This window comes from Haliaeetus leucocephalus, unplaced genomic scaffold, assembly GCF_000737465.1.
Source record: "Haliaeetus leucocephalus isolate CR32 unplaced genomic scaffold, Haliaeetus_leucocephalus-4.0 Scaffold484, whole genome shotgun sequence".
Classification (NCBI taxonomy): Eukaryota; Metazoa; Chordata; class Aves; order Accipitriformes; family Accipitridae; genus Haliaeetus; species Haliaeetus leucocephalus.
The window spans coordinates 3,910,485-3,934,215 of record NW_010972920.1 but is presented as its reverse complement, the minus strand read 5'-3'; the positions used below and the strand labels follow the sequence as shown (position 1 = coordinate 3,934,215).

The 23,731-nt window shown below is 37.6% G+C and overlaps 1 protein-coding gene across 3 annotated transcripts in view; it reads left to right on the top strand.

The window, feature by feature from the left end:
- The window catches only part of CAMK2D (calcium/calmodulin-dependent protein kinase II delta), a 160,117-nt gene extending 137,062 nt beyond the window's left edge, over positions 1-23,055 (top strand). Inside the window, exons 14-18 of one of the 3 annotated variants that reach the window (XM_010575542.1) lie at positions 13,759-13,834; positions 15,007-15,101; positions 16,323-16,551; positions 20,796-20,845; positions 21,388-23,055. In XM_010575542.1, the coding sequence (XP_010573844.1) occupies positions 13,759-13,834; positions 15,007-15,101; positions 16,323-16,551; positions 20,796-20,802 (407 nt within the window). In that variant the 3' untranslated portion in view covers positions 20,803-20,845; positions 21,388-23,055. Of the gene's footprint in view, positions 1-13,758; positions 13,835-15,006; positions 15,102-16,322; positions 16,556-20,795; positions 20,846-21,387 lie in introns of those variants that run through there. The other 2 variants (XM_010575541.1, XM_010575543.1) reach the window with 2 other exon arrangements.
- The last annotated feature ends 676 nt before the right edge of the window (positions 23,056-23,731 follow it).

Sequence of the window (23,731 nt, the reverse complement as noted above, 5' to 3'; positions counted from 1 at the left end):
TTTCCCACCTTAGGTGATAAAGGACCTTAAAAATCTTTTTGCTTTTCTTCGCAGCATGGACTACAACATGGGAAGAGGCTCTCTCCTTCCTGTGAAGGAGAAGGGAAATGAGGATGCCACTCTGTAACTGAAATGTAGTATTAGAACATGTTTTATAGTATTGCAGTATGACCCACACCCCACAGAGAATGACTCTTCTTCGCAAAGACGTGCAATTTATGCATTTTATTCCTCTGCTTGTTATTCTAACACTGTGCATAGTTTGCATAAACAGGTACAGGGTTCCTTCCTTTGTGCAGACTACTAGCCCACACGTATTTAAAATGTTCAGCTCTGCACCAAGTGGTTTCTTACTTTTTATTGATTTGACTCTTTAAGGTTGTGTTAAGGTTGTATGAATCATGTGAGGCTGTGTGGGATATAGTATCTCCAGCACAGTTGTGTTTTTGTGTGCCCTGTGGGAGTGTATGTGCATGTGGATGTCTGTACAAAGTATTACAAATGTTACGATTCATTAAGGAAAGGTAGCACTTAAAAAAAGTCTTATATCAGCTATCACAAACGTGCCTTTAGGAACATATTCTTACCTCATATCTATCAAGGAATGCATACAGTATTCTCCTCTCATGTCAGGATCTCACCCTATTTTCACTTCTGAAGGCAGGTATTTTAACTTGAGGACAGTAAAATCAGACTTCTAATTTGTTATTTATTGAAAATCTTAGTGTCTGTAACTGTCTTGCTTATGCATGTACATCTTTTAGGACTGGAACATACTTCTTTTACTAGAAAAAGTGCTTGACAAACAACAGTGAGCTTTAATAATTTAAGGAATAAGCCAATTATAGAATTTGAGTCTGAAATTACTTGAAGCTGTAGTTCAGGTTCCTTGCTAACATAAATTCCTGACGTTAACCGTTGCTCGTGGGCTTATCTGCATGATGGTGATCACTCCTAAGTATAAGGACAGGAGTGGACGGAAACAACGTACTGAAAACTGGACTGTAGGCAATGCCTTCTTCTGGGATTGCTTGTGGGATTTCTCCTTCCTGTAGTAATGAGGCTGGAACTCTTTGGCAGCATCTCTTTGATATGAGATTGATAGGTTTTTTTCAGTAATGCTGTAGAATACCATCGTTATTTTTGCCAGCAGTGCACACAGACTTATAAAGCTGAGTTGTTAAATTTATCATGGTCAGGAAACCTAGGTTTCTCATGATATTTTTTTGCCCCTGGAAATGAATTAATGAAAGCACTAGTAAGAATGATGATTCCCGATGGGAAAAATTGCTGAGTGTAGATTAGGTAAATTCTGGCTAATCTGTGCTACTTAATACATCTGTAGATCACTTCAAAACATTCACCATTCAGGAGGCATGTATTTTCGTCTATTTTGCTAATTTATTTCATTTTATACCTGTTGTTTTTATTTTGTTTAACAGTAGAAGGAAACCAATTTAAACTAATCCATTTGGAACATACTTCCCTGAAGAAAAATCTTTAAATTTCTAAGAACATTTTTATAAAAGCTCTTTCAAAACCCTGGATATCTTGGTCCTGAATAGAGGGATAAATCTGCGCTGGCATCTGAACAGAGTCATTTATGGCTACAACCTTTACAACTGTTCTTTGGCACCCACACTGCCTCCCAAAAGTACATCATTGACATTGTTTGTGTGCTCAAAGATTTTATAAGTTCTTGTTGCTTGTAATTAAATTATCGTTATTTTTCTTTTGGCCTTCTCTTTTTCTTCCTTCACATCTGCTTGACCCTCATACAGCTCTCACAAAGGAGGGTGACATGGAGAGGTTATGTTCCACCCACCACTCCTCCTCTTCCATTGCTTCTTCATCTCACTGGTCACCACCCTTGCCGTGCCCCAGCGGCCGCTCCTGCTGCCGGTGCCTGCTGAGGACTCTGATCACACTCTACCTCTTCATCTTTGTTTGTTCATATGTTGTGTTTCTTTCCATCAATTCAGCGGGCAAGTCCACGAAAAATGCAAACTCAGAGAGTCATTCGCTTGAGTCTGAGCTCTCCCACTCCACTCCTTCCTCTCTACTGTGTAAGTTGAGAGACTCATCTGTTCAGATGATGTCTTTTGTCTCTCCTTCTCTTCCCTTCCCATCATCTGACAGTAGCACAAAAAAGGTAAATACTGTGATCTGTCTGATCTAGGAATGACCTTTTCTTAGGGTTTACAAAAGTATGGAGTATATTTTTTTAGATACTGATTTCTTGGCCAGGTTTTATTAATTGTAAAAATATTATCATCAGCTGTAACAGCAGTATAAATAGGTATGTATTTCATCAAGTTGTATCTTGCAGAGGTAATCTTTGCAGTCATTTTCAACTTTGAGATAGATTTCACTCTCGCCTCTGGCTTGGATCCTGGATAGGGTCTCCAGATTAATTACCTGTTATGTTTATGTATGTTATAAAGTTACATAAAGTATGTTATACTTTCTTTAGCATCACCATTGATAAACCAACCTTAAAGCTGCTGTGACAGCTGTTAGCCTGCAGCATTAATTCATGACAACTGAAAAGTTTCATGCTTTGCTTAGGAGGAGATCTGTGGTGATTAGTGACCAATTAACTGTAAAGGAAATCTTTAGGGTGAGGAGGCTGTCTCTGAGCAGTTTAAAGATGAGAGGAAAAAGGCATTGTGTTAGTAGCTTGTATACTGTCAGAATATAAATGGCCTGCGCAGATGTATTTCTTGTTTATAAATTAACTCCGAAATTCTTTAGAGTGGAGGGATCTTCTGGGTTGAATTGGGGAATGATTTCTAGGAATGTAGGTTCTGCTTGCTGGATTCTGATCCTGCGTCCTGTGTGTGTCAGGGTGGTTGCACTGGTACTAAGAATGGGTAGCTGCACTGGTAAAGGTGAGATCCAGGTGGGCCCTTGGAATCACAGGCTGTGTGCAATTGGCCTGAACCTTATTTTAAATTTGAGTGGAATTTTTGCTAGGTGCAACTAATGCAGGTGAGAGGGGAATCGGTCCCCAGGATGATGGGCTGACTCCTGTCACGACTGTTGACAGGTAATGTTGAAAGAGTAGCTTCATTCCGAGGGAGGAGCAGGTTAGTATATATCAATATATAGATGACTGTATATCAAACTAGAACTACAAATACCAACAGCGCAAACTACGCAGAACCTTAAAGAAGAGAGGAATTAGTAGGGAAGACATGGACCTGTATAACATTCAAAGCTAACACATGTGGTAAGGCTTTTATTTCATCCACAGTACATCTATCCCCATCTCATTGTTTAACCTCAGCCAGTAACTAAGCACCACGCAGCCACTCACCCACTCCCCCCCCCCCCAGGGGGATGGGGAAGAGAATCGGGGGGGGGGGGAGAAGGTAAAACTCATGGGTTGAGATAAGAACAGTTTAGTAGAACAGAAAGGAAGAAACTAATAATGCTAATAACAACAATAATAAAATGACAATAATAACAATAATAATAGGATTAGAATATACAAAACAAGTGATGCACAATGCAGTTGCTCACCGCTTGCCAACTGATGCCCAGTTAGTTCCTGAGCAGCAATCCCCCCAGGCCAACTCCCCCCAGCTTATATACTGGACATGACGTCACATGGCATGGAATATCCCTTTGGCCAGTTTGGGTCGGCTGTCCTGGCTGTGTCCCCTCCCAACTTCTTGTGCCCCTCCAGCCTTCTTGCTGGCTGGGCATGAGAAGCTGAAAAATCCTTGGCTTAGTCTAAACATTACTTGGCAACAACTGAAAACATCAGTGTGTTATCAACATTCTTCTCATAGTGAACCCAAAACATAACACTATACCAGCTACTAGAAAGGAAACTAACTCTATCCCAGCCAAAACCAGGACACCCCAGAAAATCTATTATGTACCCAACATTTTCAGATTTGAATGCTAGCAGCCCCACATTTCCTGCTTCATTGGGAGGTTAATAGTGTTAAGACCACTGCTAATGTTTAAATGTAGATGTTCATTACTAATTCTGTTACCAAATTTAGGAACAGAGGCACCTGAGGTAATACCGCTGTCCTTAAAAAAAAGTAGATTATTTGAGTTTCCCTGAAAGTGTGTGGTGCAGAAATGGCATAGTATGTATATACAGTGACATTTTAAGAAGGTGAATGGTCTCATATTTATTCTGTTCATTCTGTGACTTCAGAAGCAAGCACAATTCTTTGCCACTTTGTTCCACCAAATAAACTTCTCAAAAATCCTGTAAAAAAGTGCAGGTAGAATTCAGTTTAAGGAATGCTACAATGATCAAATTAAACAACCATCTGCTATGAGGCAGGAAAAGTATTAGGTGAAACTATTCTGGTAAAGCTACATGGTAGAGACATGATGGTACTACTACAAAACAACTCAGTTTTGTTTAAGTGATTTACAGATTAGAAATTTAGAATTTGCCAAAACACTAGTAGGCAAAGCAGCAGAAGTTAACTCAGTATCTGAATATGCACTAGACTTGCTTGCATTTTTTTGTTCTGAAGCTTCAAAATAACTTCATCCCGATAACGGGAATATTTAATTTCCTTAAATAACAAAGTTCAGTGACCAAAGAAACTGTAAAGTCCCTGTAACCTCACCTGTCCTCAACATGATTTTAAAAATGCGTGATTCTGGTGTAATACGATTTTAGAAATGGCTGTGATATGCTGTGTTTTCTGTAGCCGTACATTTAATAGGAATCAGCGGTCCTGTGGCTTGAGAAAATTCAGAAAACCAAAAGTAGTTACTGTTTATCAAGCATAGGATTAACGGAAGTACAAGTAAACAGAACTTCTGTGCTGAGAGAAGATGTTAGGAACGTGATAGGCTATTAGGGTAAAAACTGCTGGTGTGGCTAATGGAAGATGAGTTTGTGCTAACATCATTTTGAAGTGGAGTTTTTGTTGGGATAGCTCTAACGATCTGTTTCAGAATACTGATACAGATTATAGAGGTCTCTGTAATATTGCTGTAAAGAGGCTGTTGGAGTTGTGTACATTTGGCAGACTTACATTCACCAGAAAGAAGATAACTGCTACGAACAGCTATAGTAATGAATAATTTTCACTAGCAATGAGCAATATTAAAAAAAACAGTGAAAGTTAATACTGCTGAGACTTTTTTAGTAAACTCCATGGGAGTTACAGGGCTTGCTGGAGACAATGATATAGGCTCAAATGGTTATGATTTTTAACTTACATCAGAATTCAAGTCAGTGTTTTCAAAGAGCAAATTTGAGAATTGAGAAGAAAAACATGATACAGTGAAGTCAAACTGCAAAGTTTAGGATGGGAACTGGTGGTCAGAGGCATGTGTGGTTTCTTTATGTCAAAAGTGTCTGGGAAATGAGAAGGGCTCCAAAGATTAGCTGGAAGAATACCCGTACCTGACAGCTATTTCGTGACAGCACAGTGGTAAGAAGGTGGGAAGCACAGTAGTCTACAGTGTTAGTTCTGTGTAATTCACTCTCTGTTTGTTGTTAAGTAGTGATTCTTATAATTATCGGTATACATTATAATCATAAACAAGAAAAATACTGATTTCTTAGCTGGTAAACTTGATAGGCTTTAATCTGCTGTCAGAGGCATGGGAAAAAGATGATGTAAATGTGGTGTGTTGAGAAAAGACAAGCTGCAGAAGGATTATTATATAGTTAAAGTAGGTCCTGGAGAATAAAACATCCCCATTCCAGCCCTAGGTGCGTAAGATATTGAGGAATATATTTTTAAAGGTAACACAGTTTTCCTATGAGTAAAATAGGTAAATGCCACATTTCTTAGAATTACTGTTTGGGGATGTTGATGATCTCAACACATCTCAATGCTTTTTAAAGCTTATTCAAAAGGAAAGAGATGTAGAATTGAGGGTTATTATTGGTTTTCAAGTGGAAAACATTGGTGGAAAACAACAAGATTTTTCTGAATTGGTAGAGTGATTAGGTAGGAGCACAGTTTAAATAAAAATATGCACAGTGGCAAAGGTTGTTAACGTCTTAGTTATCAAGACTTTAAATATCATTTCTTGAGACAGCAGCCAGATTCCATGATTAATGTGACATGTTGAGAAACCATAGTGCAGTATCTTGTAAGTGCAGTGACCATGATATAGCTTTGTTCTGAGACCGTAAGTGATTTGTCATTAAAAAATAAACATTTGCCAACCTTTGCCACACAGTATAAATACTAGTGTAATTGTATGGCAGCTCCAAGGAGAGAGCATCTTTAGAAATAATTAATTTCATATAAATAAAAAGAAACTACATAGGCCATATGATAAGTTGCTTAACATCACATTACGATACAGGTTTACATAGGAAATGCAGTCATTTTGTTTGATCTTTTTTGTCAGTATAGGGTGTAAAGTGCTGGGATAATTTTTCAGATATTTGCCTACATATCTAATGAATTAATGTTTTTTTCATTAGGCAAGTAGTAGGCTTACAGATTTTCAGAAAGGTGAAAGACAATCGATAGCCTAAAAAAAAATTGCTGCAAACCGTCCACCCATATCATAATTTGATGAATCAGAGTGAATCTTTGGAATCAGTAGGCACTAGGAAAGCAATGTTACATGTAAGATGACAACTCAGATGTCTTAGTTCATATCAAAGTTAAGGTTAAGCAGTGGGGTAGGAGATAAGCTCTGATCTTACATACACTAAATTTTGATAAACTTCTTGAATGAGAACTCCCCTGGAGTATGCTTTGTTATCTGAGGGTCTAGGTATTTTTTATGTAGATCTAAGATTCAATCAGTCATTTATTCATGCAGCACCTTCTTTTATTTTCTTCACAGAATTCATTTTCTTGCAATATCTGGGAATAAATTGTTAGAGAAATTATCAGCAGAGAATTTTCAAATATTGGTGTGAAGAGAATGGTTTTGAAAAACATTTTGTGACATTTGCTGTATTCCTCCGCTTCTGGGGTAGCAGTCTGTGCTGTAAAGTTGAATGACATCTGGTACATCCACATAGCCAGAGTTCATTATACAACACAGGATTAGATTTCTAGTCTCTTCCTCTTTTGTTTCAAACTTTGGTTGTTTTCAGGGTACAGAAATAACATTAGTGGCTGTATGCTTTCTATCTAATTGCTATTTGTTGGAACGGTGTTCAGATTAGAAATGAAGCTAGGTTCATCCATACTGTGCCATTGAATTTTAGCAGACCCATGTCACCTTGATAAGGACTGTACTGTTTTAAAATGATAGCACAATGGGTAGGATTTGTCTCCCCAGATTCAGACATCCTCCACAATGTAGATACCTATATTTGAGCTAGTTGTCTAGAATCCATTTAGTCAACACAAATAGGTCAGATGAGTCACACTTGTCTTAAATACTTATTTTCGGATAGGATAAATTGTGCCCTCAAAGTGCTTATTTCTCTCCATTGACTGTAAGGGAGGGGGGTTGAGAGAAAAAACTCACTTGTCTGTACTTATACGTGTCCAAAATATTGCAAGATTAATGCAGTCTGATGTGTACCAAGATATGTACTTAAGAGTACTGAGTTGAAAAGTTTTAAGTTTTTTTTCCTTGAGAAACAACATGAGCATGTCATTTTAATCATCTTTGAGTTCGTGTGCTAATCTGTAAACAGGCTACTTCATTCTTCTGGAAAGGTGCTTTACTGCTTAGCAGGAATTTCATCACTATCTGTTTCAGAGCAAACAGTAGTAAGGGGTGTGCGGTTCCCTGATCTGGGTATTATTTGGAAGATGAAGGTGATTTGTCTTTGCTATGGATTTCACAGGCCCTGTTGCAAGTGCTGTCTGCACTGCGCTTATTTGATAAGCTATTTGCTGAAGAACCGAAAATACTGTTTTCATACTTTGCTAGTCCGATGACTGTTCCTAGGTTTATTTTGTGTTAAAAGAAATATGTCAAAGAACAGTAAAAAAAGTGTATTCCTACTTCTGTAAGCTCAGTGGGGGTAATTGATAACCATTCCAGTATAGTAATTACATAGTCAGTCATCTAGAGTATTGATAACAGTAGAAGGATACTCGCAATATCTGAATGAAGCATAAGGTGTTCTAAATTATCATTTTCAGAACAAAAATACTGGTGACAGTGTTGAAAAAATTCATGGGTAATGTGGTGGTCAATCAGTTACCAAAGATTCTTTTTTGTGTTTCACAAAACATGAAGTTTCTGGTACATGTATTTCTGAGGACTTCATTTTCACATATTTACAGCGCATTTTTATTCTGTGCTTTCTCTCTGCAATTAAAATACCAAAATATCCGTCGTTTCTGTGTGATTCTTGTAGACTGAGTTTACAAATGTTGCTTGGGGCTACAGGAAGGGAAGAAAAGCCCCATGTTTTTCTAGCCCTCCTAGAAAAACATTTTTGCTGTTGTTTTGTACTTTTTTTTTCCTGTGATACTTGATTTTACTAGCTGTGAGACTGCACCTTGTAGGTTTAAGGCATTTATAGTGTTAGAAGCTTTTTGAGTAAATGGTGTTCTTAATTATTTTGTGTTCTTTAGACACTAGTGTTAATGATGTTCTCTAATTATGAAGGATTATCCCCACTTTGGAGCTGAGTGGGGAAAAAGGTAGTGAAATACAGCTAGAAGTTAATAACTGATTTGAAGTTAACATATGTACTACAGCAGTGCTGCAGAAGTAATTTTAGCCAGTGTTAGAAAATGTTCTGGTTTGTTCTTTTCTTCTTATTTGGTCTTTTTATAGCTCCTCTTCATAATGTTTTTGTTTCAACTGCCTTTGTATTAGTCATATACCTACCCACTCGCCAAAGCAGGAGTCGTATTTTTTTGAACTGCTAGTATCTTAATACCTTAACTCACTGACCCTACAGGGGTAAAGGTTATATTTAGAGAGTAGGTCCATGGTCTTTTCTTTAATGTATTTACTTCATTGGTATTCTGAGCAAGGAATGTAAAATCTACCATCTTTTCCACACAAGTTTGCCATTTTATGGTAGCTTTCTGGTATACTGTCTGCGGTCTTTTTCATTATTTGTTTTTCAAGAAAACGGCTCAGCACCTTTGACTTCTTTTAACGATGTTCTTCCCTCACACCTCAGTTGTTTTAAAACCACCAAATGTATTTTTGCTAAGATTATATAATTTTATGCCATAGAAAGCCATTGCCATATTCTAAGACAGTATAGACGGGTCAGGCTTTAATTTTTCAATAGGCTCTTACCACACCCCCTAGAAAAAGTAGCTGAACCAGTTTTACCAGAATTCCATTGCCATTTTTGAGTTTTCCTCCTGTAAATAGAGTATTTTTGTCATTTATCAGACAGACACTTACATGGCATAAGACTAGATATAGTCCTTGCACTCTGAACACGTGACAGTATTTTAAAGGGAGAGAATGAGACAGCCGTAAAACAAGTAGCTCATAATGGCAAAGAAACCACGCATTTTGGTTCAGTCCAATTGTCTCATCACGCTGTGAGAGAGCGTACGGATCTCTGGCTGGCTTTAACCAAAGCTGAAGTACGTTATTTAGGAAGTTTTTACTGCACATCAAAAAAAAGTATAATAGCATAAAATTGCCACTGTACGTCGAACAGCATAATTCTCCTAGAATTCAATACAAGCAAAGTTTACTGTTGGATCAAAATAAAATATGAAAAAAATCAGATGAAAATGGTGATTGTAAGTGACAGTTATCTGACAGATGGGAACTGGCCAGATGCCTCTTCCCTAACGCCTCGCGTGTTCACTTGTTGTCCTTGTGTAGTTTGTAATGTCTATTTAGATGGAAAAAGAAACTGGAGGTTTGGAAGAGCATATGTTACATGGAGTCCATAAAATTTATAATGAAAAATTTGTAATTTTCTTACCACTTTAATAAGTGCTAGTTATTTCTGTCAGATGTTGTCTGCAATAGCAGGACCTTGTTCCTGTCCGTATCCATTTCACCTTAGTTCATCTTCAGTGCCCTCCCTATTGCGCTAAGGAGAAGCACAAGTATTTGACTTTATTCATGTGGCCACCAAGTCATGGCTACATTTTGCTTCCCAGTCTGTTTTCTGCTTGTTGTATTCCAGTTCTTCACTGTCTCCTTCCTCTTCCTTCCTCCGAGGCTAAACCTCGGCTTCCTAGACAATGTATTTATAGGCTGAAATACTTTTGGTCTCTATTTGTACTCTGTGTCCCTGCACTCACACGTGTACCTACACAGAAAGTATAAAATGCTAAGATAAAAAAGATCCCCCAAAACAATCAGTAGAAGGTTTGTGTAAAATCACAGTGGCTACTGAGATTTTTAATTATTCTTTGATATCTGATGTTACTGAATATTTCATACCGTCTTGTTCTTGACCATCTTTTTCTTGTAATGCTCATTCTTGATCTCACATGAGTAAGGGCTGAGAATGAGAGGACGGTTTTGCACACAGGATAAATCATTTCTGGAACTCCACCTTCTAAATTATGCTCCATCTCTGTCTTTGGCTTTTAGTCACTTTCTGCCAATGAGATTGCATATCAGATCACTAAATAGGAAGAAATCTAATTTTCTATTATGTGTGTAATTATTCATGTGTTGCTGAAAGGGAGGAGTAGCATAGTTGCTTTCATATACAGTTTCACGTGGTGCTTGTAATTTTGTAGAAAAAAAATGAGAAATGAGTTAGAAGGCAGATGATTTGGCAACATCTTTCTGTTCCTGACGGTCTGCATTATGAACCATGAAGTCTTTCCACAAGTACTGGAAGAACTGATGCTAGTGCTGGAGTTGGACAGTGATTGATTAGAGCCAGTGATACTGCCTTAATCTCCTTTACTTACTTTGCTGGCCTGTAGAGCTTCCTGATGGATGTGGTTTATATTCCATGGACAGGTCAGCAGACAGAGCTATAGTAGGTGTTAGTACTGCCCACAGAAACTTTGCTGGAACCATATTCGGTAATACTAGGTGGCTTCTATCAGAAGACCACATGAAAACGTGTGCTCTAGTGCAAATTTATTTTGGAAAAATAACCAAGAAAAAGATAAATTTGGCAATACGGTTCAATTTCTTCCTTCTGGATTGATGTTGAATTATATCTTGTAATGTAGTACAACATCAAAGGCATGATTGAAGCGTAACATTTTGATTGACCCAGAACAATTTTTTAAAATGTATGTTAGCAAAAATTTCCATTTGCATTCCGATTGAAATCAAGTCTCAAAATCTCAAAGATTTGCAGAAAGAAACTTTTGTCATTCACATTCCTTTAACTCATACTATTGAAGGCATGAATAGATGCCAGGGAGTCAGGTTACCATCCAACTAAATTGAGGTGTTGCACGCCATTTATTTAAGACAAAACAAAACACCTTTAATAAGCCTCTGGGCTTGGATCACAGAATGTTGTGTAATAGAATATATTCCGATATTCACTGTTGTTTGCTGTTCCTTGTCAGAGTATATATAACACGTAAGTTAACTGTGGGCTTCTTTTGGTAAAACTTCCAAAAAGAAATGACTGATGTTAGTGAAAAAGGGAATATTGCCAATTGTCTCTAGCCAAGTGAAAGTAAAATTACGTGTTCATGTGGTTTTATGTCTCTTGCGTGTGGAAACTGCAGTACTTTTGTAGACATTTTCATTGCTTACATTTACAATTATCTAATAACATGATCTCATGATTATGTAGCAGCTCATCAGAGATTTTTACCTCATTTTCCACTGTCTGATTTAATAGACTGCAATTTCCTAGTCTCTGATTGGAATGTGTTACCGGGCTATTTAATCAGACCCTTTAGTTTAGTTATACGTATATGAGATGTAGCATGCAAAACTTGTGATTTCATCACTGCATGAAGTCTGCATATTCTGGATTTCTTTTTGCCAGCCTTTTCTAACACTGCACCATTATTTCTTACTCAACCATCCTACCACTTGGCTTGTGCTGACAGTGCCATACAATGTCCACAGTTTGGTCTATGTCATTTAAACATATAACAATGGAGCCATTGCTGATCTGCAGTCAAAACATCTCTTCATTAAGACTCTTTGTTCTTTCCACAGTCTTTGTGTAAAATGAGGCAATTCATACTTGAAATAGACTGAAATAGTCTTACCCATCATGCTATCTAGTAGTCAAGAGCTACTCACAAAAAGCCTTGCTAGACCTTTATATACACTTTTTTCTCCATCATTTCTTTCCTTGCTGGTTTCTTTCTGGTGCTTTTATATATTAGGTATTCACTTACTAAAAGAGATGGTGGAGCATAAAATAAATTAAAAGGCTCTTTAACACCACGATGCCAGTTCTTTGCAGTACAGCATTGGAGACTTACATTCTGTCTATGCTCCCCAACGTTTTCTTTTCAAAGAAGAATGTGAGTGAGGTCAGTACTTTGGTTTTAACATTCCAAGCATATTTGCATGGGTGTTAATAGTCTAGTCCACCTGTAGGAGCGTGCAGGAGAATTACAACTGTTGCTTGCACAAGACAGCTACTTCAGCCTGGTTCCTTGCATTTCTTTTTATTTCGAGCTTGGTCTTTCAAATTGATTTTCTGAGTTTTCATAAGGAGTTGAATTAAGTTAAATCCTTACGAACATATCTGTAAAATCTCTCTCCCTTACCCATTTAGCATTAAACTCACAAAAAATCTGTATTTGAGAGCAGTGCCACTGTGGTTGAACTTCATCCGTATAAGGTTGAACTTTACCAAATGAGAAATGTACAGTGCAAAAATGTTAACATCTGTTCCTAAAAAGCCCCAAGTTTTTAAAAGTAGAAGTCAGTTTTCAAAGTGAATTCAGTAAGATCTTCCATCTTGATGAAGTCTCTTCAACTTTGCCCTCCTAGAGCAACTGGTATTGGTAATAACTGTACCACCATGCAGGAATTTGTTTACTCTGCACTGTTTTAGTGTAACTTGGATCAGCATTAACAAATACTGAACTGCGAGCTTATTTCTTGACTGACAGATAGAGGAGAAACTGTTTCACATACTATTGCCTTTGAAGCATATGCAAATACTGCTTGAGTTTGAATATTCTTACTAGAAATACATATTCTGCTTGTTTTTAATGAATTATTCTTCTGTTACTATTTAGCATTTATTAGTAGTCGTAGATGTACTGTACTATCACCAAGTGATCTAATTGAGGCTAATTGTAATACAGATCCGTTAAGCATTTTACAAGCAAAGGATAGGCATAATCACCGAAGTCAGAGGCGAAAGACACTGTGTTGTAATTAGACCTGTGTGGATGTGTATGCGTTATATGTAATCTGCAAGCTTTGCACCGGACAACCTTGATTATAGTCTTAGGGCCTAAATTCCTCTTTACTTAAATGTACACATTTGGCCAAAGCAAACATCACGTGTTACAAAGGTTCCTGAAAATCAGCATTAGACACTTAAAAGGTAAAGGCCCCATGTGTGTGTGAAACATTAGAGCATTGCTTGTAAAACAATAATCAGTTTCCTTTAATTTGAAGTTGAGTTGGGGTTTGGGTTTGCTTTGCTTTTTAAACAGCAGATCCTTCAGTGAAGGACAGAAGATACAAGCATGATAGGAAAGAGGATTGATCTTGACATGTGTTTAATTTCCTCGTGACTACAGGAGTACACTGAGGCCAAATCAGTGTAAAGCAGCAATATAACACCATGTCCTTTGGTCATAGAAAAGGAAGAAAAATGGCCATTGTGCCAGCTGAGGAATGACAGAATACCTTTGTTGCGGCTGTTCTTCTGACAGCCTTTCAGCTGTCACCTTCCACTTTGCCTTCCATTTTAAGAGTTGTATTTGTGTCTCTCTCTAGCTCGTAAGCAGGAGATTATCAAGGTTACTGAGCAGTTGATTGAAGCTATCAACAATGGGGACTTTGAAGCTTACACGTAAGTTTTCTCATTTCAGAGGGAGTGAGGAGAGTTGATGTATTGGAGACTGTATATTTATATCCGAGTGTGTGTGTGTCTGTATTTATGTATTGTTGAAGTTCATTCTCAGATGCCCCCAAGAAACACAAGACATGTTCATTGCTGCTTTGCCCTGGCTTTATATGAGCCTTTACAAATGCCAGTTTCAGAGGAGCTGCTAGTATAAATCTAATGTACTACTCTGCCAAGACAGGACCATAATCCTGACTCAGAATATGCAGTGATCTCTCTTGGTGCATGAAAGTAAAGTCACGTTTGTGATTTAGAATCCAGAAACACAGTAGAAGCGTTTTTTAACAGAAATTTTGTATTGCATGTAGAGACTGATATTAGCTAGAATCCTTTTTGTACTTCAGAGCGTGAAAGACCACATGGAATTTAGTCCACCAGCCTCTGCTGAGCACTATGCGAGAATTTGCTGGGGAAAAGTAGACCGCTTTCCCTCTCAGCTTTTCTCTGCAAAGACACAGTTCCATCACTGCTTCTCTTCTCTTTCTACCACAGAAAAAAAATTTACAAAAGTAGAGGAAAGCCCTTCTCAGCATTTCTTTTGGCCTCTTATGTTTCTCTGAGTGGATTCTATCCTGTTGCAGCACAAGCCTCACAGTTCAACAGTGACACTGCTTGTCCTGTTTAAAGGCTTGCCAGCACTAAACTTTTGTTTAGTATGATCACATTAAAACCTTTGTTGTACAAATGTCAAGTGGAAACTTATTTCAAATTCTTACCTAAATTTTGTCAGTTAAAAAAAAAATTAAATCTTGCTTAAATAATGATGTGAGACATTAAAAGTATCCTTTGGATTGCACAGAGGCAGTTTTCAGAGTCACAAGTAAAAATTCCTACTTGTAATACCATTGACTTGTGGAGCCTTCTTTGGCAGGCTTTTTTTTGGTCAAAAGATGGTTTATATGAAATCCAGTCCACCTAAAGTAAGCCGTCAAATTTACTAATTTAGGTGAAACCAGAACTCCATTACTTCTCCCCATTTAAGTTCTGTTCTTTTCCAGTGTGGTGGCACAGGTAAGTAACAAGTCTGAGGGGAATAAAGAAAAATTTAAAAAGTAATCTCTCCAAAGTTGTGTTGCATAACTGCATGTGTTTATTACAGAATTTCCTCTTTTCTGCAGAAAAATCTGTGATCCGGGCCTTACATCTTTTGAACCTGAAGCTTTGGGTAATCTAGTAGAAGGGATGGACTTTCACCGGTTTTACTTTGAAAATGGTAAACATTTCTTTTTCATATCTGTGAATCTTCATCTGTTCCTTGTGACTGTGTTTCTGCAGTCTAGTTAGCATTTTGGTTTGGGAGTTAATTGAGTTGGACAGGGGAAGGGAATTCTGCTCTACATGTTTTTCTGTCTGTTTTTGCTGTGCTCGTTCACACATCATAGGATACCTTGGAGAGTGGCGGAAAGTTTCAGGTATTTGGAAAGAGAAAGTCAAGATATATAAAAGAAAAAACAAACAAACCATAGATAAGTAATTCTCATACATTTTTTTTCTATTGGGGAAATGAGAAAACCATGCTGTGAGTGTACTTAAAAGAAAGGTCGTGTGATTGCAGTGATTGCAACTAACAGTCAGCACTTCTGGTTAGTATGTGATGTATTAGGGAAGACATTGTAGTCACTCAGTCTGTACTGCTGAGGATCTGATCGGCTGTCTTTTTTGTATTGGGGGTGTGTGTGTGTATATATGAAAACATCAATATATATATTTTTCATATATATATATATATTACAATCATGCCAGGTATAAGAAAGAAAAATTACCCATAGAGTAGATTTAATAAAGTTTTGGGGGATCGTGTAACGTAGGTAACCATTTTAGAGCAGACTTGACTCAACAGGAAATAAAATATTGTAAATGAAGATACCAGCTTATCCAGTAATTTTTGAGAAATGTCTGAGCATAAAATGGGATTATTGTATTCCTAAATTCTCTTCCATCTCCAAAACAGCTTTTTCCATATTTTTCCTTAAAATGTTTCCTTTCATTACTGCAGCTTTTTAGTTTTCATAGATATCAGCACTTAATAGAATATGTCACAAGAGTGAGTTAAAAGCTGAATTATTTTCACTGAAAATATTAAGTACAAATGTCAGTAGACATTAAATACAGCAGTGAAACTGAAGTATTGGGAAACTCAAGATGGTGGCCCCCATTTTATTTAATCCATGTATGCACATGGATTAAATAATATATACTATTAAACATTTGATTGGTTTCCTCATAGGAAAGGGGAAAACATACTTTATGCTGTGACTGTGCTCATTTCTACAGTGTACTTGAGCTAGTTGTCAGTCGTGATTACCAGTAAACAATAATTATTACTTATCTGCTAAGCTTGAGATTCTTGTATTGTAAAATGGGGTGAGATTAGTTATTTTGGCCTACATAGAGAAAATTTAATTTATCCTCTATGTATGTGTTTGCTTCCTAGCTTTATCCAAAAGTAATAAGCCAATCCACACCATTATCCTCAATCCTCATGTCCACCTCGTGGGTGACGACGCTGCTTGCATTGCATATATACGGCTCACACAGTACATGGATGGAAGTGGGATGCCAAAGACTATGCAGTCAGAGGAAACACGGGTCTGGCACCGTCGTGATGGGAAGTGGCAGAACGTTCATTTTCACCGTTCAGGGTCACCAACAGTACCTATCAAGTAAGAAACAATTCAGATCACAAGCTTAAACTACATAGGTCAGATCAGATAGTCTAATAGCTGCTTTTGGCCTTAAAAACTATGAAACCATCCTCTTGATCATACAATTTTTTGTGGTCATTTACCAAGTGTGTGTTCTATTCACTAGTGTGCATGTAGCTGGTGCTAATGTTTTTAAAATAATGCTTTCTTTGTTGTTTTTTTCAACTGTGATGCCCACTGATCCAACTCAGTCCCTGAACTGACAGCTTGAAGAGCAGAAAAATGTTTTAATGTAGGTAGATAAGGCTTGATACAAGTCACACAAAATAGGATCGGAAAACCTGAAACAGAATTTCAGGAAAACCTGAAAAAATAAAAAGCAATAGGATACATGGAGCTGTTAGGGCTGATCGGAAAGTTTCCAGGAAAAAAGTATCACTGTTCTGAAAAACTGAAGTTTGAGTAATATTTGTTGCGATTTCCAGCCACCTCTACTTACTCAGGCCTAGTTATGTTCACTGCAAGTTGATTTTGAGCCAGTTTACGTATTTACTTTGTAAATTAAGCCATACAAGTACCTATCACATTCTTATCTCTTTTCCCACACTCTCTTTGCTTAACTGCTCAATAGTCACTGTCTGATAGTTATGACATCCGTGTGGGTCAGCCTCAGATCTCTCTTTCGTTCATTCGGGCATCTCTGCATGCCCTCTCATACCCTGGGAGTCATGCCATGGCTTAGCGCGCGCAAACCTGAATTCCTTGAGCCAGACTTTCAGCAGTGTAAATTACAGCACGCTTGTAGTTTCAATAGCAGGATAAAGAGTCACAGCTTCTTCAAGAGGTTCTGCTCAAGTCCTTTGCTTTTCTTCTGCTTGCAGCCTTCGCTAATGGTGCTGTGTCCCTCGGGGCCCAACCTCACTGACTTTTGGCTTAGGTTAGGCTGTTTCCAAATCAGGCAGCACTGGTATAGGCCGTGGTTTGCTCAGGTGCAAGCCGTCTTTGTAGGTTGTAATTCCATCTGTGTGAGGCGTCTTAATGTGGATAGTGGCTAAATTTCCTGGTGTGGATGTTAAGAGCTTAGATTTCATCCTTCAAACTTCATCATGACCCATATTTTACTTGCAACACTATTCTCCCATATGAAATAATACTAGATAAAGTAAGGAACATGACAGAATGAAGTGTTAAACATCAGTGGGGATGAAATTTTTAGTTGGGTTTTTTTTTTATTTTATTTAGGAAAAAAGTAATCAATTATCTAGTGATAACTATTGTATTTTATTTAAAGATGTGAAACCAATGGGAGCAGGAACCATGTTGTCCTTTGTTTTTCACATTCCAGCTGCACTGCCAGTGTTTCAACAGATAATATCGAAAGAGTAGTTACATTTTCTTGAAATGCAGTGTTATGCAGATTTTTGATGTTTTCATAGAGGACTGTTTTGTCAAGGGATCTGAGCTGGGTATGTGTAGAGTCAGAAAGCATAAGTGAAACAGGTTCACCTGTCCCAGTGCACACTGGACAGTAAGTGTTTATAGCAGAATGAAATCAATTGGACTAGAGAATTATTTGATCTTTTCTTTTGTTTGGTGTCCCGTCCCATCCCCCTGTCATCCCCCTGTTTTTTGAGAATGATTGGGGTGGGGGGGTCAATTTTTTTTTTATTTTTTTTTTTAATTTAACCATATTTACAGGAAACAATCCTAAAGAGAAAAGGTAATTTATAACACTCATTCTTACGCACCAAAACCAGAAGGCAACAAAATAGCCATCTTATTACTATTTTCATGGAATATTATAGAATTTGCCCAATAATTCTTGTGATAATTCTTTCAGTAATACTTCATAGAGCTACAAAGAATAGCTTCTGCAGCTTCTTTTTGAGGTGCAATGTTGTAACAGGAGCCTTAATACTTAGTTCACGTAACTTGTACCTGTGCGATGGGCTGCTGTGTGCTGTGACACATACTGCTCCTACGAACACTCGCCAGAGGTAGTTTCTCTGGAATATAAAGGACATGCAGTAGCTGCCGCAGAGCAACTCCTGGCCCTTCAGACTGCACGTCTCAAAGGAATGCAGTCATACATACAGAACTGAGATTTGCCTCTCAGAAGCTGTGCCAGTATTTAGGACTTGTGTAATGTCAGTTCTTTACAGCTGCTCATGCTCTCTAATAGAGATAAGGATTTCTGATAAGGATGGCAGGAGAGGAAGCTGAGAGGTAATTTTTTTGAGAGTGCAGGGTTGCGTCTATGTCAGTGGGTGTTCTGAGCCTATGGGGTCAGACAGAGGAAATTTCAGGATTGCGAGAGGATATCCAAGCTGAAAAGGTCAGAGAAGGAGTAGCGGCTCAAAGCCTTAGAGCATGCCTAAGGCTTAAGGAGAGATGCTCTGAGCTTGCAACATAGCCCTAGATATGTAGCCCCCATGTAGCACTGGCAACAATATCACATAAATCCCTTACCTAACCCTCATCTTGAATTCAGAGCAGGTTTTTTGGACTTGCTCATATCACTCTTCTAAAATATCATTGGTCTGATGGTTAGAAACCTTACTTTCCAGAATTAATTTTAGTCGTTTTCAGTGTATCCTTGATTATTCTTATTTCATCGTTGTTCTCCTATACTGGGGATAGGTATGCAGACATGAGCTGTTTTATATGAAGGGTGATTAGGTTACTTCCCACCTTCTATTTTCATAGGATAAATAAACAATGCTAACTTGGTTGCCTTTTTTTGATAGGATCTCCATTTTCCTGGCTACCTTAATAGTTCTTCACTGTCTTTTCTGGTTTGAGGTTTGTCTTTTCATTAGCTTGGGTTCTTCTGAAATACTGTGTACACTTGTGGTCAGGGCTTTATTTAAATTCACAATGTCTTTCTTTTCCTTGTTGAGAACGCCACAACTGCTACGTTCTGGTGTGATTTTTGCACTTTTGTCATCTGCATCACATCAGCAGATCATCTAAGACACCCATGTATTTATCCTCAATTGTCATTTCCATCCAAAGAGTATATAGAAACTTTTGCTGACCGTGCAGCTTTGTACTTCCTATTATTACATGTGACATTTCTGGATTACCCAGCCCTCAAGATTACTTGGTTCTTCTTGCACAATACTCCTGTTTTCCTTTGTATTTATAGTGCCTTCCCTCTAAGTGTAAGTATACTATGTGAGATCAATCCTATTGCTTGTGCTCAGGTCATTGGCAAAGACTAGTGAGTCTCCTTTAGGCTGATAGTTCCCTGTTCAGCCCAAGCATTGTCATGTGTCTTTTAGTTATTTTACATATTCTTTCTTTAATCCCCATCTGCTCAGGTTTAACTGGTGGATTCCCATGTAGTGCCATGCTAGAACTTGCCTTCTATAACCCATCCTGACCATTTTTTAGACTGCCTTGAACTTCACCTTTACTTTTCCCAGTCAGAGCAGCAGTGTACCAATAACTCCATTTTGGAAAACTACAGAAGAAATTTAATTAAAATGGTGTTCTAGATTATGATTCCGTTTTTTTTTTTCTCGTATTTGAAATGTATACAGTCTGCAGCTATTTATTTAATTATTGCCAATACACAGCAGTTAATAATGGCATTTCCACAATAAAAAAGTATCTTACACACAAAGTCTGAAGAAGAATTTCAAATCTAATAAACTTGCAAAAGCAATTATAGCTGTGATCTGCTTTTGCAAACGCCGTATCCTAGATGATGTCAAATAGTTGCTGCAAGCACAGTAGCTTGTTTGTTTTCAGAACTATGGTAAGGAGTGTGCATAAGTCTAAGGAAAGAACTGAACTCTTTGGTAGTTACAGGTATATGGAAATGTTTCCTTATGCAGACAATTTATTTGGAAAAGAATATGAGCACAAATGTATCTTTAGTTTACAAATAAGTTTTATTTGTAGTTTTTGCTGCAAGTCAGACAAGACAAACTTTGGTTTCTGTCTTGTCCTTTGCTTCTCTCTGAGTGATATGACTGATGGTAGGAAATTTTTTTCTGTATTCCATGTTCTTAAGAACTTGTGGTAACGTGTTTCTGCAGAACTGTGTCTGCATATACACATAGAGTGGACCTGCATGATGCGGGCAGTCAAAGGGCTATTGGATCTAAAACTGACTCCCAAACCTAAATTCAGACCTGAGGCTCCCAGGCTTATAGTCCCTCACTTATCACACCTTACACCTTCTTATACTTTCATAAGTTAAATACTGAACAGCGGGAAGACTTAAGTAAAGAGTTTGTTCTGTGTTTGTACAGTGCCTAGCACAGCGGGATCCCAATCATGACTTCGGCCCCTAGATGCTACGGTAATACAAATGATATTATAAGCTGAGTTAGTTAACTACTTGCTTACGTGTTCCTTTCCTTTCGTTTTCTCTTTGTGTATGGCTCTAGCATGTCTTGCATGTAAATGACATCTGATTCCTCCTTGTTACTTGATTCGATTTTTGTATGAGAATCTCAGTCCGTGGCAGTGTCTGTAATGTACGTGCTGAGGAAGTAAGTTAAACTCAGAGACTCACATCTGAATTCTGCCCTCCTTCCTTTAAGAAATCGGTTAAGGCACTTTTGCTTCCTGCCTCTGTTTCCTTTTTTATTTTAACAGCCTCTCTGGCATGTTGTAAAGATGGAGAAATGTCTGTAAAGTGTTTTGAAAAATAAAAGCATGCTTTGCCTGAGCGTTGGGGTTTCCCCCCCCCCTCCCTGGTTTTCTTCACAAAGTTGTGTTAAATGATCTTCAGATTTTTTTTTAATAGTATTGGCTAACACATGAGCATGTATTGTTATCTGGTAGTGGTGTTACTTCAGTAATTGCAATCTGTTGTTTTTTTTTTCTCCTTCCTCGTAGCTAAAAATATCAGCGGTGCCGCTCTTGCATTTTCTGTACCCAACGCACCTGGTTGATTACCATCTTGGCCATCCCGTTCTCTTCATGCATGTTTCTGAGTGCATGAAGTTGTGAAGGTTCTTCATGTAACACATTTGTGATGCACCATGTTGCTGTATATTCCATCTGTACACTGTTAACATTTCAATGAAGGTAATGTTCCATGCAAATAGAGAACAACAAGGCATAAAAGACAAAAATAATATTTGCTGGACAGCAGTAGATACAGAACACATTTGTCACTTTCTCCATTTATGCCAAGTTTTGACAGACAACTTTAAAAATTATCCTGTTTATTAAAAAAAAAAAGAAAAAAAAAGTACATTTTACCCTCTTTTTTTAAGAACTGTTTTTTGAATCCTCCTTTTGCCCTGAGTCCCAGGGTTTTGCTTTGGTTCTGGTAGGAATGGTTAGGATTTCCGCTGGCAGCTCCGTTACTGTAAAACAGATTTTTATTACAGCATGTAGATGGACGAAATCACTGATAAATGTGGAAGTGATAATATCTTGGCTTTATACCAGCTGAAGCCTTCTTAGTTTATTAGTCTGTGTAAACTGGAAAACTTTCATCATTTGCTGGCTTCGTCAATTCAGAATTAACTGTCAATGTTCCGGTGAGCCAGCAGCTTCTTTTTTTTCTTTTCAGTCTTTACCTTTGCTTTCTTACTATGCTAATTGAAAATTTCTGTTGGATGATTAAGCAAAACTAAAAATTGTAAGGAACTAACTGGTGATTGAGGAGCAGATTTTGAGGATTAAAATGAAAGAATAGAGAAAGGTTTTTAATCGCTTTTAGGTGTACTGTAAATTTTTTAAGGAGGCTTTAAAAAATACGGAATTTTGGCTCAGCTATAGACCAGTTGTGTGGTTAATATACTCGAGAAATATTAGGCCTTAAAAGCTTAGTATGAAGAGTTTACTTACTTTACACTGCTGCTGTTGCTTCTCTGGAAATGTATTATGGATACACCGGTTTTCTAAGAAGATTGTAACACTTTACCACAGATTTGTTTCTCCCCTCTCTTCCCCCTCAATCTGCTCTTGGTTTCTTAAAATCCTTGTGCAGCGTACAGTATCAAGGACAACAATCTTCGCAGCATTACCAACTTGGTTTGGCCCCTGATCCGTTGCTGCGAACGCCTGTACGCTGCACAGGGAATGCTCTCGGTGTCAGTTCAGAACACAAGCTTTGTGATAGGGACTGTACTTGCTTCCCTTATGTTGCTGTGAAAATACATCCTTGCAAGCATTTAGGTTTGTTCCCTTCCTTTTTTAATAGAAAAATACAGGGATCGGTTATTTCTTTTTTTTCTTTTGTTAATTGTTCTGTTACCAACAGGGCTAACTGTTTTCTGCAGCGCTGTATAGTGCATGATATCTCAATCAATATTCTTTTTAGCGGTTAAAAATTTACAACTCGGCAGCCTGGAGTTTTTAAAATGGGAACCCTTCCTAATTTGTATCATTTCACCTTTCTGTGTTGATTACTAATCAAAAGCAGTTCTTAAACATTTTGATGTTGTTACTAGTGGATGTATGGTAGATGGATTTAAGCTTCTCTGATAATTACTACATGATTTTAAACAATATATATTTAAAATAAGCATCTACAATAAATGTGTTGAGCCATATTAACCTGCCAATGGGATCTGTGAAAAAAGTAATGGCCTCATTTTTTTTCTCATTAATTTCTTTACTTTTTTTTGTGAAGCGGCTATAAGTGGCATAACTGTATTTAAAATTAACAAATTAGGTGTAGGGTGGTTTTTTTTTTATACTTGTAACATAGCATGTGGTGTTGACGTATTACTGTAGACCAAGTTTGTCTTCCACACCAAGACGTGAGGAAATTGTGATTTGTTCTCTCCACCACAATTGAATTATACACTTCTGTCATTTTGGAACACTGCAGTTTACCATGGGACACAGTGTACATATTTCTTGCCATAATGGTAAATGATTGATATATTTAAGGATTAATAAATTTGTGATTTCTGCTGACATTGTGCTTGTGTTTTAATTTCCCAATTAATTGTGATTTTTGCATTGGAAAATGTGTGGTGTCTGTTTGAATTAAGAAGTCAGAGACACAGATGCAGTTTCTTACGAGCCAAATTTGCAGTTTGAAAATACAAGTGTTTGCTTTCGTTGTCTTTTGGTTAGTTCTGGACTGCCTTTCCTGAGGACCCAATTGCACAGCATTTATGCTGGACTTTATTGATAGATTTTGTTTTTATAAGTGCATATTTAGAAATGTTTTAGGTAGTCTGCACATTTCTGTAGCTCCCTTACTGTGTTTCATATG